Genomic DNA, 17,360 nt, shown 5'->3' on the forward strand with positions numbered 1-17,360 from the left:
TCAAATGACGCCAGAATGATACTATCCCTAGCCCCACAGTCAACATCCTTCAGTTTGCACAGAAAATCAGTGGTGTCCTGAATATAGGACTCGGCCCCACTAGCATAATTGTGTAGGAGTTTATCCCAAAAAATTGAGATTTTACTAAAAATAGAATCTGAACCCGAAACTATTGGACGACCGGGGGGGTCGACCAATGATTTGTGTACTTTAGGAAGTACATAAAGTACCGGTGTAACCGGATGATTCACAGTACAGAATTCAGCGAGATCGTTGTCAATGATGCCAGCCATAACTGCATTATTTAAACATTTTTGAATAGATCTAGCAATATCAAATTTTGGATCAGTCTGGAGTGCAAGATATACTTCAGTATCGCCTAATTGGCGTCTAATCTCCGCGATGTATTTGGCGGTATCCAAAATTACAATTCCACCCCCCTTATCTGCGGGTTTCACAGTAAGGAGGGGGTCATTTCTCAATTGTTCAATCGCCTCAATCTCAACTCGAGTGAGATTGGGGTTCTTGAACATTTTTGTGTTGCACGATTGTTTATATTGCAACACTTCAGATTTTACAGCAGTTATGTAGGCATCAATGGCAGATTCGCTAACCACAGGAGTAAAATTACTTTTGAGATGTAAACCAAGGCCACCCAGCGTAAGCTCACTCTGCTGGGAAGCATTCGTTCGCATCCTATCACAGAACCATGCTTTCAATTTAATCCTGCGAAAAAAAGCAGATAAATCCACATCTAAATCAAATGTATTAAGTGCAGTCGAAGGACAAAAAGTAAGTCCCTTACTCAGGACACTTACTTGTATGGGCGTAAGTACTTTAGATGATAAATTAATAACAGTCATTTCTTCTTCTGTGTCTGTACTTTGTTGACCTGCATACGGTTCCTGTTGTTGCGCAATTTTGGAGGTTCGTCGGTGTCTGCGGCCACCACGTCTGGTACGGCCTCTCTTTTCTGCTGGTTGTTGCCTCTGTATCCTAAAAAAGGCGTTGCATCCTCTGTTCCTGATGGTTGTATGTTCCTCTTTTTCTTTCTGTCTTTCTGATTAGATGTATTACTATCAAACTGCCAGGTATAGATAGAACCCCTTTTGTAATCCTCTAGATCTCGGATCCATTTTGAACGTTTCCCCTCTTCCAGTTCACCTTTCAATTTAGCTACATGGGATGACACATTATCAACAAACAAAGTAAATTCATCCGGAATTAGAGAAGTCTGAAGCGCCCGTTTAACATCACCAATCTCAATAGCTGTAGAGGATAATTCTTCTTGTATAAACTGAATATTCAAAAGAATAAAGTCCAAGGAATATCTGTTTGACAACATTTCCAGCTTCTTACAATAACTTTGGTTATGAAAAAATAAATTAGGTCTTAAATTAGATCTCATACCACGTGGAATTCTTTGGGCCTTATAATATTCCCCCAGAGTAGTCATGTGTAGACCTAGGGACGCTGTTTTTTTAGACAGGAATTCAAGTTGTTTTTTCAATTCCTTTGTTGATGGGGTATTTAAAAAGGTGGCATCTCCCCCAATGCCAAGTATAATCTGCTCCGCTTCCTCCTGTGAGTAAGTAGGGCCACGTGGAAACTCAGTATCCATGATTAGAAAAAACAATAGTCTGTTTAAAAAGATTGTGCTAAGCCAACAAGTGAAAAATGTAAAAAGAAACGTATGGCAGCACCAATTCACACCATTTAGACCGGGTGCTATGTCCAGGGAATTCACTGCTTACCCTTGCATATGATCGGAAACGGACAGCAACTCCAAAGATACCAAAAATATATTTATTGGGCCACAGTGGCACAGTGAGGCGACGTTTCGGCTCCAAATCCCGAGCCTTTCTCAAGCAACAAAACACAACTGATAGTGCACAATATAAATAGGTGTACATAATTAAAAAATAACAATGATCAATAATCATAAATGGTGTACAACACAATCAAAAGATCAATATATCATGATTATAAAAGTAACAATATTACGAAACAGATCCAATGATACATAATTATATTTGTGATATACAAAAAATAATGTGAATCAATATGATATGAAATATAAATATAAGTGGCTCCAATATATATCATCTGTTACGAATCCCTTTAATTACATTAAATAAAAACAAGGAGGAGCAAAGAGGGGGCCGATGACAATATACCACAGAGTTAGCGTGTCTTCACATCTCCGCAATGGCCACAGTTGGCGTCTACCTCGATAGAATGCGCAGGCGTCAAGGTCCGTCCCGGCAAGATCGCATCATGTGACGCCTAACTTCGGCGTCCCACGTCACAACCTGCGCCGCGAGTCGCACAATGTCCATTGCTCTCCAGTGCGCATGCTCACACAACTGTGACAGCAAACACGCCATCTTGAGTACTGGACAGAGGGCCCACAATTGATTAATTTACATATTCCGTGGCTAACCGAAGGCAAATAAGGAAACCATGTATCCCTGTCAAGAGATCATGGTAATCCTACAATGGGCATGCAATATGCGCCAGGTCGACACCCCCATATCGATCGTGCAGCAAGTGCCGCCCCAATCACGCCTCCAGAAATCGCCACAAACAGGGTTCTCCTTATAAATATATATATGTAGACACATTTATGGGATCTGTCGGAACATGGCCCGACTCCCAAGCATAAATCTTCTAAGTATAACCAATTTATGGACCAAGTTGGATGTGGGACACGATATATCTCAAAGTGGTAATACTGCATTATCCTCCCATCGCTCCTCTTCTTATGTAAACTAATCATCTGAAATATAAGATGAAAAAAAATTTTTTTTGAGAAAGAAATGCATAAAAATGCATAAAAATGCAAGGGACGGACCTTGACGCCTGCGCATTCTATCGAGGTAGACGCCAACTGTGGCCATTGCGGAGATGTGAAGACACGCTAACTCTGTGGTATATTGTCATCGGCCCCCTCTTTGCTCCTCCTTGTTTTTATTTAATGTAATTAAAGGGATTCGTAACAGATGATATATATTGGAGCCACTTATATTTATATTTCATATCATATTGATTCACATTATTTTTTGTATATCACAAATATAATTATGTATCATTGGATCTGTTTCGTAATATTGTTACTTTTATAATCATGATATATTGATCTTTTGATTGTGTTGTACACCATTTATGATTATTGATCATTGTTATTTTTTAATTATGTACACCTATTTATATTGTGCACTATCAGTTGTGTTTTGTTGCTTGAGAAAGGCTCGGGATTTGGAGCCGAAACGTCGCCTCACTGTGCCACTGTGGCCCAATAAATATATTTTTGGTATCTTTGGAGTTGCTGTCCGTTTCCGATCATATGCAAGGGTAAGCAGTGAATTCCCTGGACATAGCACCCGGTCTAAATGGTGTGAATTGGTGCTGCCATACGTTTCTTTTTACATTTTTCACTTGTTGGCTTAGCACAATCTTTTTAAACAGACTATTGTTTTTTCTAATCATGGATACTGAGTTTCCACGTGGCCCTACTTACTCACAGGAGGAAGCGGAGCAGATTATACTTGGCATTGGGGGAGATGCCACCTTTTTAAATACCCCATCAACAAAGGAATTGAAAAAACAACTTGAATTCCTGTCTAAAAAAACAGCGTCCCTAGGTCTACACATGACTACTCTGGGGGAATATTATAAGGCCCAAAGAATTCCACGTGGTATGAGATCTAATTTAAGACCTAATTTATTTTTTCATAACCAAAGTTATTGTAAGAAGCTGGAAATGTTGTCAAACAGATATTCCTTGGACTTTATTCTTTTGAATATTCAGTTTATACAAGAAGAATTATCCTCTACAGCTATTGAGATTGGTGATGTTAAACGGGCGCTTCAGACTTCTCTAATTCCGGATGAATTTACTTTGTTTGTTGATAATGTGTCATCCCATGTAGCTAAATTGAAAGGTGAACTGGAAGAGGGGAAACGTTCAAAATGGATCCGAGATCTAGAGGATTACAAAAGGGGTTCTATCTATACCTGGCAGTTTGATAGTAATACATCTAATCAGAAAGACAGAAAGAAAAAGAGGAACATACAACCATCAGGAACAGAGGATGCAACGCCTTTTTTAGGATACAGAGGCAACAACCAGCAGAAAAGAGAGGCCGTACCAGACGTGGTGGCCGCAGACACCGACGAACCTCCAAAATTGCGCAACAACAGGAACCGTATGCAGGTCAACAAAGTACAGACACAGAAGAAGAAATGACTGTTATTAATTTATCATCTAAAGTACTTACGCCCATACAAGTAAGTGTCCTGAGTAAGGGACTTACTTTTTGTCCTTCGACTGCACTTAATACATTTGATTTAGATGTGGATTTATCTGCTTTTTTTCGCAGGATTAAATTGAAAGCATGGTTCTGTGATAGGATGCGAACGAATGCTTCCCAGCAGAGTGAGCTTACGCTGGGTGGCCTTGGTTTACATCTCAAAAGTAATTTTACTCCTGTGGTTAGCGAATCTGCCATTGATGCCTACATAACTGCTGTAAAATCTGAAGTGTTGCAATATAAACAATCGTGCAACACAAAAATGTTCAAGAACCCCAATCTCACTCGAGTTGAGATTGAGGCGATTGAACAATTGAGAAATGACCCCCTCCTTACTGTGAAACCCGCAGATAAGGGGGGTGGAATTGTAATTTTGGATACCGCCAAATACATCGCGGAGATTAGACGCCAATTAGGCGATACTGAAGTATATCTTGCACTCCAGACTGATCCAAAATTTGATATTGCTAGATCTATTCAAAAATGTTTAAATAATGCAGTTATGGCTGGCATCATTGACAACGATCTCGCTGAATTCTGTACTGTGAATCATCCGGTTACACCGGTACTTTATGTACTTCCTAAAGTACACAAATCATTGGTCGACCCCCCCGGTCGTCCAATAGTTTCGGGTTCAGATTCTATTTTTAGTAAAATCTCAATTTTTTGGGATAAACTCCTACACAATTATGCTAGTGGGGCCGAGTCCTATATTCAGGACACCACTGATTTTCTGTGCAAACTGAAGGATGTTGACTGTGGGGCTAGGGATAGTATCATTCTGGCGTCATTTGATGTGACATCTCTATATATGTCAATTAACCATGATCTTGGTATCAGAGCGGTGAGACGTATGTTGGATTTGTCATCCTTGACTGGAGAAGCATGTGATTTTGTTGTTGACCTTTTGAATATTATCCTGAGACAGAATTATCTTCTGTTCCAGGATATATTCTATAAACAGATTAGGGGTGTGGCGATGGGGTCCCATGTGGCCCCTACATACGCCAACATTTTCATGAGGTGTTTTGAGGAAGATGTCGTCCATGTGTCCCACCACAGCAGATATATTCTGAGGTGGTGGAGATACATCGACGACATCTTCCTCATATGGACTGGTGATGTCTCTGAACTATTAGAGTTTCAAGGTTACCTGAATAGCATTAATGAAGAGCTACAATTCACTCTGATATATTCCAACACTGAAATCCAATTTTTGGATACCACTGTCATATATCAGAGTGGTCGGTTGGAAACTAGGTTATTTACTAAATCCACAGATAAAAACACCCTCTTGCATTTTCAGAGTAGCCATCCGCGAAATATGGTGAAGCACCTTCCTTTTTCCCAATTCCTCAGGGCCAAAAGGATTATATCTGACCCTGGTGCATTGGAGAAATCATTGGAAAATATGGTTGAAAAATTCAGACATAGAGGTTATCCTCCGGAGCTATTAGTGTCTCAAGTAGACCGTGTCCAAGATATGGATAGAGAGGACACATTAGCTAGAAGGGAGAAAAAGGGTCCCCATAATAGGATTCCCTTTATTACAAAATATACAGAACACAGTGGTACAATTAATCGCATCATTACTAAACATTGGGGTATCCTAGGGGGATGCCTTAGCCAGGTACCGGAATTTAAATCTCCTCCATTATTTTCTTACAAAAGATCTAGAAATCTACGTGATCAGCTGGTTCATGCTGATATAGGTCCTGGACCTGGTTTGACTCAGACAACATTGACACAACGGAGCATGGGATGTTTCCCATGTCTTAGTTGTGTCAATTGTAAACACATTTGTAAAGGAAAAACCTTTATTCATCCATTCACTAATGTGGGATATTCTATTTCATTTTATCTCACCTGTAACTCAAATTTCGTGATTTATGTCTTAAGTTGCCCCTGTAAACTATTGTATGTAGGCGAGACATCGACTGATCTAAAAACTAGATTAAATAATCATCGCTCCACGATTAAGAAAAAACGTCGGGATCTACCTGTCCCCAAACATTTTGTGGAGATGAATCATACAGAACATCAATTAAAATGCTGGATAATAGATCATATTCCTCTACCTAGACGAGGAGGCAATAGGAATTTACTATTGAAAAAGAAGGAGCTGTTTTGGATACACACGTTGAATACATTGAGACCTAATGGCCTCAATGTAGATTTTAATCTAGGGGTGTGTGTTTAGAAGGGTGGTTTGCCCTTTGATGTCATGTACTGTCTGTTATTCGGTTTTTTGTGTGTAGGTATGAACAAAACACAAATGTTATTATAAAATCTAACCTACATTTTTATGCATTTTTATGCATTTCTTTCTCAAATTTTTTTTCATCTTATATTTCAGATGATTAGTTTACATAAGAAGAGGAGCGATGGGAGGATAATGCAGTATTACCACTTTGAGATATATCGTGTCCCACATCCAACTTGGTCCATAAATTGGTTATACTTAGAAGATTTATGCTTGGGAGTCGGGCCATGTTCCGACAGATCCCATAAATGTGTCTACATATATATATTTATAAGGAGAACCCTGTTTGTGGCGATTTCTGGAGGCGTGATTGGGGCGGCACTTGCTGCACGATCGATATGGGGGTGTCGACCTGGCGCATATTGCATGCCCATTGTAGGATTACCATGATCTCTTGACAGGGATACATGGTTTCCTTATTTGCCTTCGGTTAGCCACGGAATATGTAAATTAATCAATTGTGGGCCCTCTGTCCAGTACTCAAGATGGCGTGTTTGCTGTCACAGTTGTGTGAGCATGCGCACTGGAGAGCAATGGACATTGTGCGACTCGCGGCGCAGGTTGTGACGTGGGACGCCGAAGTTAGGCGTCACATGATGCGATCTTGCCGGGACGGACCTTGACGCCTGCGCATTCTATCGAGGTAGACGCCAACTGTGGCCATTGCGGAGATGTGAAGACACGCTAACTCTGTGGTATATTGTCATCGGCCCCCTCTTTGCTCCTCCTTGTTTTTATTTAATGTAATTAAAGGGATTCGTAACAGATGATATATATTGGAGCCACTTATATTTATATTTCATATCATATTGATTCACATTATTTTTTGTATATCACAAATATAATTATGTATCATTGGATCTGTTTCGTAATATTGTTACTTTTATAATCATGATATATTGATCTTTTGATTGTGTTGTACACCATTTATGATTATTGATCATTGTTATTTTTTAATTATGTACACCTATTTATATTGTGCACTATCAGTTGTGTTTTGTTGCTTGAGAAAGGCTCGGGATTTGGAGCCGAAACAGTCGCCTCACTGTGCCACTGTGGCCCAATAAATATATTTTTGGTATCTTTGGAGTTGCTGTCCGTTTCCGATTATATATATATATATATATATATATATATATATATATATATATATATATATATATATATATATATATATAAAATTTATTTTATTTTTTATTGGTACCATTTTATGAGACCTACATCATTTTGATCGCTTGGTGTTGCACGTTTTGTAATGCAAGGTCACAAAAATTGCTTTTTTTAACCGTTTTTATTTTTTATGGTGTTTATTGGACGGGGTGGATCATGTGATATATTTCTAGAGCCGGTCATCATGGATGTGGTGATACCTAATGTGTAGTTTTATAATTTTAATCTCTTATAAATGAGTGGATATAGGAAAAGGCAATTTTATTTTTAATTTGCATTTTTATTATAAAAATGTTTATTTTTACTTTTTTTCCACACTTTTTTTTGTTCTTTTTGTTGAAGATCTAGTGGGGCTGATGGCTGTACTATACTTTGCAATGCTCTTGACATGACAACCATCGGGCCGCTGCCATTTCAACGCAGCAGCCTGCTTGTTGAGAGAGGGAGTCCTCTCCATCTATTAACCCTATGCATGCTGCTGTCACACCATCTAAAGGGTTATAGCAGCATGTTGGCATACAGCTGACACTCGCTGCTAATGCCTTCGGCTCAGGAACAGAGTGCATGGTCGGCAAAAAGTTTGGATGTGGGGGGGGTTTGGGGTGCGCACAGATATTGATGCAGGGGGCACAGATGGTGGCCACAGATCGGGGGGGGGGGGGGGGGGCACGGAGCAGACACTACCTGATTTCAGGCAGATGAGAGCCTGAAACAGGCACTTTTACACTTCCGCGATCCGATTGGTTAGTCTGCACAGACTAACCAATCAGATTGATTTCCGGCAAGGGTCCACTCTGGTCCCTTGCCGCCATTACTGGACTGTACACTGTCTGTGACAGCGGCAGTCGTGAGGCAGAAGCTTTAATCTAAGCGTTTATATAGAAGTGGCCAAAAGTTTATATACGTGCTAGCTGCACGGGATATGTACAGATAGGACGTATATAGCCGTATGGCAGACGTGAAGGGGTTAAAGAGAAGCTGTGACTAGAGGGGGTCCCATACTCATTTATTGACTAGAGTGGAGAGTGGTTACAAAGGGTGTCTCCTGCTCTGTCGGCCCTGCCCTGTCCTATATTACACAAGTAATCCATTGATGTGAATGGGACCATGTAATGCTTAATTTTCCCCATGGTGGCGCTGTAGTGAAATTAAACACTTGCTGCCTGGTTTACTCCCAGATTACAGGGGGACACTTTGTGATCTGCTCATTGTCAGGGGACCCTTCTAACAAGCGGTAATAAGACCCCAATCCACCTTCCAGCTGCAGGATTAAACTTGCAGATTTGGGTGTGCATGTGTTGAGCTTGGCTGTTTTGTCTTCCTCTGGCATTGAGACAAGCAGAAAGGAGAGGGAGAATGTCTAGTCACAAAGTTCCTAGTGGTGTGCCAAAACATACGTTATTCCTGGGCTTACTGCAGCGTGTTCCTGCCTGACATGTCCAATTCAGGGCTGTTGAACCATGAGGGCCCTGTAAGTACATCAGTCTGTCAGTAAGTACATCTTCCCACTGCTAGTGGCAGGAAGTGCCCCACCTTGGTTTGGCTGTTCTTCGCTGCAGTTGTACTTTTATTATAGGTGACCTCATACTATAAAGTGCACAGGAGACCGCTGTGACTCACGTTCCAGGGCCGCGAAAATATGTTCCTATTTTATCTTTAACTCTGTCTGAAAATGGAGGTTTTAGATCCAGTTCCCGAATGAGACGGCAGTTACTAAGAACTGTGGTACTTTGGATATGTTTTTAACAAAGCTCTCTTAACGTATTTTGCACACCCGTACTGCGGCTCCGCTTTGCAGCTATAATAGGTTCATAAGGGCTGTACTGTACTTCCATATCCCTCACAGTTCAGTTTTTTATTTTTTTTGCATCAGATATTAGAAAACGTATTAAAACGCTTTGCACTCGCGTGGAAAAATTGTGCATTTTCCCGCAAGGCATCCGCATCTTAACGCCCGTGTGAAAGATGCCTAAGACTGGTCGAATTGGTATGTGCTTGAAAATGTTGCTCACGTGAGCTGAAAGTAGACACATGTCTCCGTGAAAGGGCGACTTTTTAGGCAAAATGTGTCTCAACTAACCACTTAAAACGGATGTAGAAAAGTTTGTCAGCCCTGGAGTGAAGTAGAAATTAGATAGTGTTTTTGAGACTAAATCAGGTGCAATATAAGGCACCGCTACATAAATAGCATTTCTGCAAGTCTCTTTCAGATGAATGGGTGAGTTGCAGAAATGTATACGACAAATCGGCCATGTGTGAATATACTATTATTTTCCACAGCAGAACTGTGTGTGGAAAGTCTGCAGAAATTTACAGTAGCTGCAAAGTGCATAAGATTGTATAAAAACTTTCCCCTGCTTGGTCTGGAAAATTTCGGCAGTGGAATTTATACATCACTTGACCTGCAGTGCAGAAGGTGAAATCCACAGCTAAACATGCGCAAAAATTTGTATGTCTGGTGTACGGTCATTCGTGTAGACATTGCCACAGATTTTCTACACCAAAATATGTCCCATTTATATATATATATATATATATATTTTTTTTTACAAATTTGTCTCGTGTAGCAAAGTGATGTTTTCGGTCTAAATTGTTGGCTCACATTTTAATCCAAGCCTGTTTGCAGTGCACAGGTGTTAGATTTTAAAGGAATTCTGTCACCTCGTTTTCGGTTATAGAGCTGTGGACATGCACAGCTAGATCGCCGCTAGCATGTCCGCAATATACCGGTCCTATAGGGCTGTGTGCTTTTATTTTGTTTAAAAAATGATTTTAGAGATATGTAAAATGAGCCTTGTAAGGTGCCCAAGGGTCTGTACGAACCTTCCTGGTGCGCAGCCACGCCCCCCTGTGAAGGAGCCCAGCACCGCCTATGTCCTCCGAATCTCCTCCTTTCGTCACAGATTGCCATAATCTCGCGATGTGCGAGCTCGCGCAGTGACTGTATAGTGTTCCTTACCTGTGCTGGCATCAGCCTTAGGGCTCTTTCACACTTGCGTTCTTTTCTTCCGGCATAGAGTTCCGTCGTCAGTTTTATCCTAATGCATTCTGAATGGAGAGAAATCCGTTCAGGATGCATCAGGATGTCTTCAGTTCCGGAACGGAAAGTTTTTTGGCTGGAGAAAATACTGCAGCATGCTGCGCTTTTTGCTCCGGCCAAAAATCCTGAAGACTTGCCGCAAGGCCGGATCCAGAATTAATGCCCGTTGAAAGGCATTAATCCGGATCCGGCCTTAAGCTAAACGTCGTTTCGGCGCATTGCCGGATCCGACGTTTAGCTTTTTCTGAATGGTTACCATGGCTGCCGGGACGCTAAAGTCCTGGCAGCCATGGTAAAGTGTAGCGGGGAGCGGGGGAGCAGTATACTTACCGTCCGTGCGGCTCCCGGGGCGCTCCAGTGTGACGTCAGGGCGCCCCACGCGCATGGATGAGGTGTTCACATGGCACGTCATCCATGCGCATGGGGCTCTCTGACGTCATTCTGGAGCGCCCCGGGAGCCGCACGGACGGTAAGTATACTGCTCCCCCGCTCACCACTACTACTATGGCAACCAGGACTTTAATAGCGTCCTGGCTGCCATAGTAACACTGAACGCATTTTGAAGACGGATCCGTCTTCAAATGCTTTCAGTTCACTTGTGTTTTTCCGGATCCGGCGTGTAATTCCGGCAAGTGGAGTACACGCCGGATCCGGACAACGCAAGTGTGAAAGAGCCCTTAGGTATGGAACTGCGCATGCGCGAGCTTGCGCATCGCGAGATTACGGCAATCTATCTGTGACGAAAGGAGGAGATTCGGAGGACATAGGCGGTGCTGGGCTCCTTCACAGGGGGGCGTGGCTGCGCACCAGGAAGGTTCGTACAGCCCCTTGGGCACCTTATAAGGCTCATTTTACATATCTCTAAAATCATTTTTTAAACAAAATAAAAGCACACAGCCCTATAGGACCGGTATATTGCGGACATGCTAGCGGCGATCTAGCCGTGCATGTCCGCAGCTCTATAATCGAAAAACGAGGTGACAGAATCTATTTATGACTTTTATGCATAAATTTGTCTAAAAAAGAGGTCCACCCATAGCCACACCGCCCCTGACTTTGTAAAAAGGTGTGTGTGTGTGTGTGCTCGCACGCGCGTGGGGGGGGGGGTCATATAAAGTGCAACCAAACTGAACTACCTTTCTTCTTAAAAATATGGCATACAAGAGGTGCATGCCCTTTTCATAGACGTGGGCCCTGGAAGTGCGAACGTGACGAAAGGGTTACACGAGTTTTTTTCTTTTTTTTTTTGTGTTTTTTTTTGTGATTATCACTCTTTTTTTCTAAAAGTTAGTCTCTTTTTGATATAGTGGATATTTTTGAGTTTAATTTTATATTTAGATTGATCTTTACCATGACTGTTTCCCCCTGTAACTGGGAGCGACCTATCAGCCATGGATCTGGCTAGCTCTAGCTCCTACAAGGGTGCACAGAACTCATGTCATTCATCATGATATCACCAGGACAGATCCAGCAGGTGGCATTGGCGAGTTATGGATTTTGATATTGCCAAACGGTGCTGCCATGTCACGTTCATCCATGGCAGCCAATGGCCACACGATTTTACTGCATAGTCGTGCAGCCATTGATTGCCGCAGGTGGACGTGGTTTGGTTTCATGCGGCGACGCTGAGTAGTTGGGGAGACAAAGTGTAATAATCTTTCTCTGCCCCCTCTATTGGGGATGCAAATCTTTCCCTGTCCTATAGTCGTGCATGGAAGTATATTGTTGCGTGGGGTTAACCCAAACTACACAGCAATATCAAGTATCTATTGATAAGGACCTCCCACTGGACTCCTAAGCCCAGAATAAGCAGAGATTTAAATATAGGCAGTGTTTCGATAGGTTACTGCAGCACTTTCAGTTCTTGTCTACTGGTAGCAATAAAATCAATGCGATGCCGTCACTTGCACAGGCCCCCTATATACCTGTCTCTTCCTTCACAGGAAGCCAGAAAAAACATAAAAGGCAGCCGGTTAGAGATGAATCTTTTCATCCTACATGTTCATTTTGCTGCATGGATCATCAGAAATACTAGCACATTTATCAATGTGAACATAGTATCACAGTTATATGGAAGATGGGATGTGTTACCCGGAATCCTTTACTAATGAGTGATCACAAGTAGAATTCTGCTGCCTTATAAGGCCACGTTCCCTGCGAGCCTGGCAGGGCGCCACACAATTGACTCACTCTGTTACCATGTAACGCAGACTGCAGAATATGTTTACATGTCACTAATGTGCTGGACTTCCTTCCCAATGGGAACTTTGTGTATACGATCAGTCGCTAAACATTGAAGTTCTGGCTTAGGTCAGTGTGTAGTAAGCCCTATTACAGAGGACCTGTCACAGTATTAGAAATGGGAATGGTTTATATGGGCTAAATAGCACTGTTTTCTTGAGTGTGGCTTTGTTCGTTTTATCCACTTGCAAGACCCTGGCTATTCTTGAAATATGCCCCCCCAAGCCCGATATGCAGTTTTGAATTGGTTAGCCCTAGAGGTGTCTCTATTCACTCATCGTGGACAGTGCAAGAGTGGCCTGCTGCAGCAGGATTTCGCAAGACCACACTGCATGCTAACTTAAAGGGAGTCTTTCACCAAATATGACCATTACAGACCACTCAGATCAGGTTCTCCATTACTTTCCCCAGATTACTATGGTACCTTTCATATTGCAGTCTATCGCCAATTTGCTTCAAAAACCACTTTTAGAACATATAGTAATTAGGTTCTGAAGGTGCCCAGGGGTGGCGTTCATGCGGCCAGTGCCCAGGCCCCTTGGCACTTTGCTTACCAAACCCCTCCTCTTTCACCACTCTGGCCCGCCCTTGTTTAATCTGATTACCTCCTCCTCTCCATCTGAAATCGCACATCCTCGCCGCTCTGCACATTCCCGGCAGGTGCGCACTGCACTGCCCATTATGAGCAGAGGAACAAGGACTTTCAATGTGCTAGCCTGCGCAACCAGTTCCAGCTGGTGGAGACACGGAATTTCAGACGGAGAGGAGGAGGTAATCGGATTAAACAAAGGTTAGCCAGAGGGGTGAAAGAGGAGGGGTTTGGTAAGCAAAGCGCAGAGGGGCCTGGGTATCGGCCGCATGAACGCCGCCCCTGGGCACCTTCAGAACCTAATAACCATACGGTATAAAAGTGTTTTTTGGAGCAAATCGGCTAATTAGCCAGTTAAAGCACTCAGGGAACAACCAAAGCTCTTGAAGCACCAGTTTGTGAAAACCTGTGCAGCCTTAGCCACTCCCCTTTCCCCTGGATTGACAGGGCTGCATATCTCAGGGGAAGGGGGAGTGGCTAAGGCTGTAGGGGTGTTCACAGACTGGTGCTCCAAGGGCTTTGGCTGGCCCCTCAGTGCTCCAACTAAACTAAAATGCACCCTATCATGCAGTGTGCCTGGTTTAACAGGGTTGACCATGCTGACAGATGCTCCAAGTTTAGGGGGACATATTTCAAGAATGGGGCGGACACAGGCAGATAAAGGAAACTGCTGACAGACTCCCGTAAACACCTGATTCTTTAGTTTTCAAAGGTGAATAGTTGCCACCCTTTCATGCTTGTTCAAGACAGTGATGTCTAACCTCCTTACTCCAGCTGTGGTAAAACTACGACTCCCAAAATGCAAACTTGCTTGGCTGTTCTAAGAACTCCATATAAATAAATGGAGCATGCTGGAGTGCCGGAGGTTAGCTATCACTGGTATAGGAGAGCCGGGAGGAAAGCTTGTTTGGCCATCACAGATTGACAATAAATAAGAATTCTGAATAAATGCCCCATATAGCTGCCTTTCAAGTAGGTGAAAAGTTGTACAGTAGATGTACTTTCTGCTCATAGAAATGTGTGGTTAGTTAATGTGTCTGTACAGTCATAGAAAGCGAAATATGATGATACCCGGATATAATGCCACTGCTATAGTAATGATTCTGACATATATATGATGGGTAGGTTTGTGTTGTCACTGTTCAATGCTGCATTTCCCCTGCAGCAGCTACTGTCTGGCCAGATGTGCCTTTCCCTGGGATAACAGCTGATCCCCGGGGTTAGAGAAGCAGAACCTGGCTTCAGTTTGTCATACCAAATAATGTAAAGTTCTGCTGATAATGTGATGATGATGATGAATGATGTATGTTGCAGGATCTAGCTTATTATAAGAATCTCATGCACACAGCCATATTTTTGGCCCTTATCCTTCACTTCAATGGGGTTGCAAAATAAGTGGACCGCACTCTGTGCAAAGTCCTCCAAAATAGACTAGAACATGTCCTATACTTGTCCGTTTTGCGAACAGGAATAGGAGATTTTGATTGAAAGGGAAAAAGAAAATGGTGAATCTGCAGTTTGTAGACCACAAAACACCTATGGTCGTCTGCATGAGGCCTTAGAGGGCATACTAAAAAAGCATACTGAAGCATATATGGGGAGATTTACCAAAACTGGTGTAAAGTAGAACTGGCAGATAATACAACCGCATGCATCCGTTCAGAACGGATCCGTTTGTATTATCCTTAACATAGCCAAGACGGATCCGTCTTGAACACCATTGAAAGTAAATGGCAGACGTATCCATTTTCTATTGTGCCAGATTGTGTCAGTGAAAACGGCTCCGTCCCCATTGACTTACATTGTGTGTCAGGACGGATCTGTTTGGCTCAGTTTCGTGCAGCGTTTTGGTGTCCGCCTCCAGAGCGGAATGGAGACGGAACGGAGGCAAACTGTTGCATTCTGAGCGGATCCTTTTCCATTCAGAATTCATTAGGGCAAAACTGATCTGTTTTGGACCGCTTGTGAGAGCGCTGAATGGATCTCTCAAACGGAAAGTGAAAGTAGCCTTAAACTGTATGTGCTTTATCTGTAGAATATATGAAGGCATAGACCTACTCTCACCTGACAGCTCGACTCTAGAATGAACTGACTTTTACTAGTGTGGGGATCTAATTTCTAGTTGAGATCCTCTATTGTAGTTACTTTCATCTGATGCTATGTAGTAATCCATTGTGTTTTCTTTTGGTAGGTACATCAACCATGCCAGTCCAAAAGAGAACCGTGGTGGTGGGCAACACCCAGACCTTAAGGTCACCTGTTGGGATTGTGCGCATTCTTGCAGCCATCTTTGCCTGTGTTACTTTCAGCTTGGTTGTCCACAATGGAATTTGGAGTGGCCGAGTTGGAGAATTGTGCATGTTCTCCTGGTGTTTCTGTTTCGTAGTTACAATAATAATAATCATTGTGGAATTTGCCGGAGTTCAGAACCGGATGCCGGTGTCCTGGAAGAACTTTCCAATCACTTTTGCGATGTTTGCTGTCCTGATGTGCCTGTCTGCCTCCATCCTTTACCCACTGTACTATCTGGAAGACAAAAGCCATGCCGGCAATCGACGCACCTATGAAATCGTGGCCACCGTGTTTTCCTGCCTTGCCACTTTGGCCTATATCATTGAAGTGTCCTTGACCAGAGCTCAGCCAGGAGAAGTTTCTGGGTACATGGCGACTGTTCCTGGACTTCTGAAAGTCATAGAAAGCTACATTGCTTGTGTCATTTTTGTCTTTATTTCAGATCCATCTATGTATAATTCACATGAGGCACTGAAATGGTGTTTGGCCGTTTACTGTATCTGTTTTATCATTTCTGTTCTGGTCATTATTATGTGTGTCGGAGAGTGCACAAGCTGGTTGCCCATTGCTTTTGAGAAGTTCCTCAGTGCCTACGCTCTCCTTGCAGTTCTCCTTTATATTACTGCCTTGATCATCTGGCCCATCTACAAGTTTGATGCCAAGCACGGTGGTGACCGGGGAAGGCCTGGTTACTGCAGTGGTTCTCGTCAATACGAACTATGTGCTTATGATAAAAGTGTCGCCATTGCTGTTCTGACAGGTATCAATCTTTTAGTTTACATTAGTGATCTGGTGCATTCTGCAAGACTTGTATTCATCACAGTTTATTAAGAGATCAGGGTTTCATCCAGCCCTCTTCATGCTTGCTGTAATAATTCCAGAAAAGAACACTTGTCTGAAGGTCAGCTACTTCTTTACGTTATATAACATATATCGAAGGTTTTGTTTTATAATTATTATTTTTTATTTGAACAAAGGATCATGTGACCTTATTCCAGTCGGGTCATCCTGATTTCCTTACTCTCCACACTGCATCTTCTCACACAAGTTTCAATGTACTGCACTAGTATAAGATGGCCATTTAGTTGTTTTTCAGTGGGTTACGAGTTTTGCTGCTGCTTGTTGTGTAGAACACAGTAAATCACAGACCCTTAGGGACTTTTTTTTTCCCAAAAAAAATCATTTTATTGTACACACGTAATGCCTTTTGAAAGACAATTGTGTTTTGCTTCTTAAAGGGCATCTGTCAGCAGATTTGTAACTATGACACTGGCTGACCTGTTACATGTGCCCTTGGCAGCTGAAGGCATCTGTGTGGGTCCCATGTTCATATGTGCCCGCATTGCTGAGAGAAATGTTTTAATATATGCAAATGAGCCTCTAGGAGCAACAGGAGCGTTACCATTACACCTAGAGGCTCTGCTCTTTCTGCACCTGCCGCGTCCTCTGCAC

At 42.5% G+C, this 17,360-nt stretch overlaps 1 protein-coding gene across 2 annotated transcripts in view; it reads left to right on the plus strand.

The window, feature by feature from the left end:
- Nucleotides 1-17,079, plus strand: part of MYADM (myeloid associated differentiation marker) — a 33,624-nt gene extending 16,545 nt beyond the window's left edge. For both annotated transcript variants that reach the window (XM_044278074.1, XM_044278075.1), the window contains exon 2: nucleotides 15,808-17,079. In XM_044278074.1, coding sequence (XP_044134009.1) covers nucleotides 15,819-16,739 — 921 coding nt within the window. In that variant the 5' untranslated portion in view covers nucleotides 15,808-15,818 and the 3' untranslated portion in view covers nucleotides 16,740-17,079. The remainder of the gene's footprint in view (nucleotides 1-15,807) is intronic.
- The last annotated feature ends 281 nt before the right edge of the window (nucleotides 17,080-17,360 follow it).

Source organism: Bufo gargarizans, chromosome 2 (genome assembly GCF_014858855.1).
Source record: "Bufo gargarizans isolate SCDJY-AF-19 chromosome 2, ASM1485885v1, whole genome shotgun sequence".
Lineage (NCBI taxonomy): Eukaryota > Metazoa > Chordata > Amphibia > Anura > Bufonidae > Bufo > Bufo gargarizans.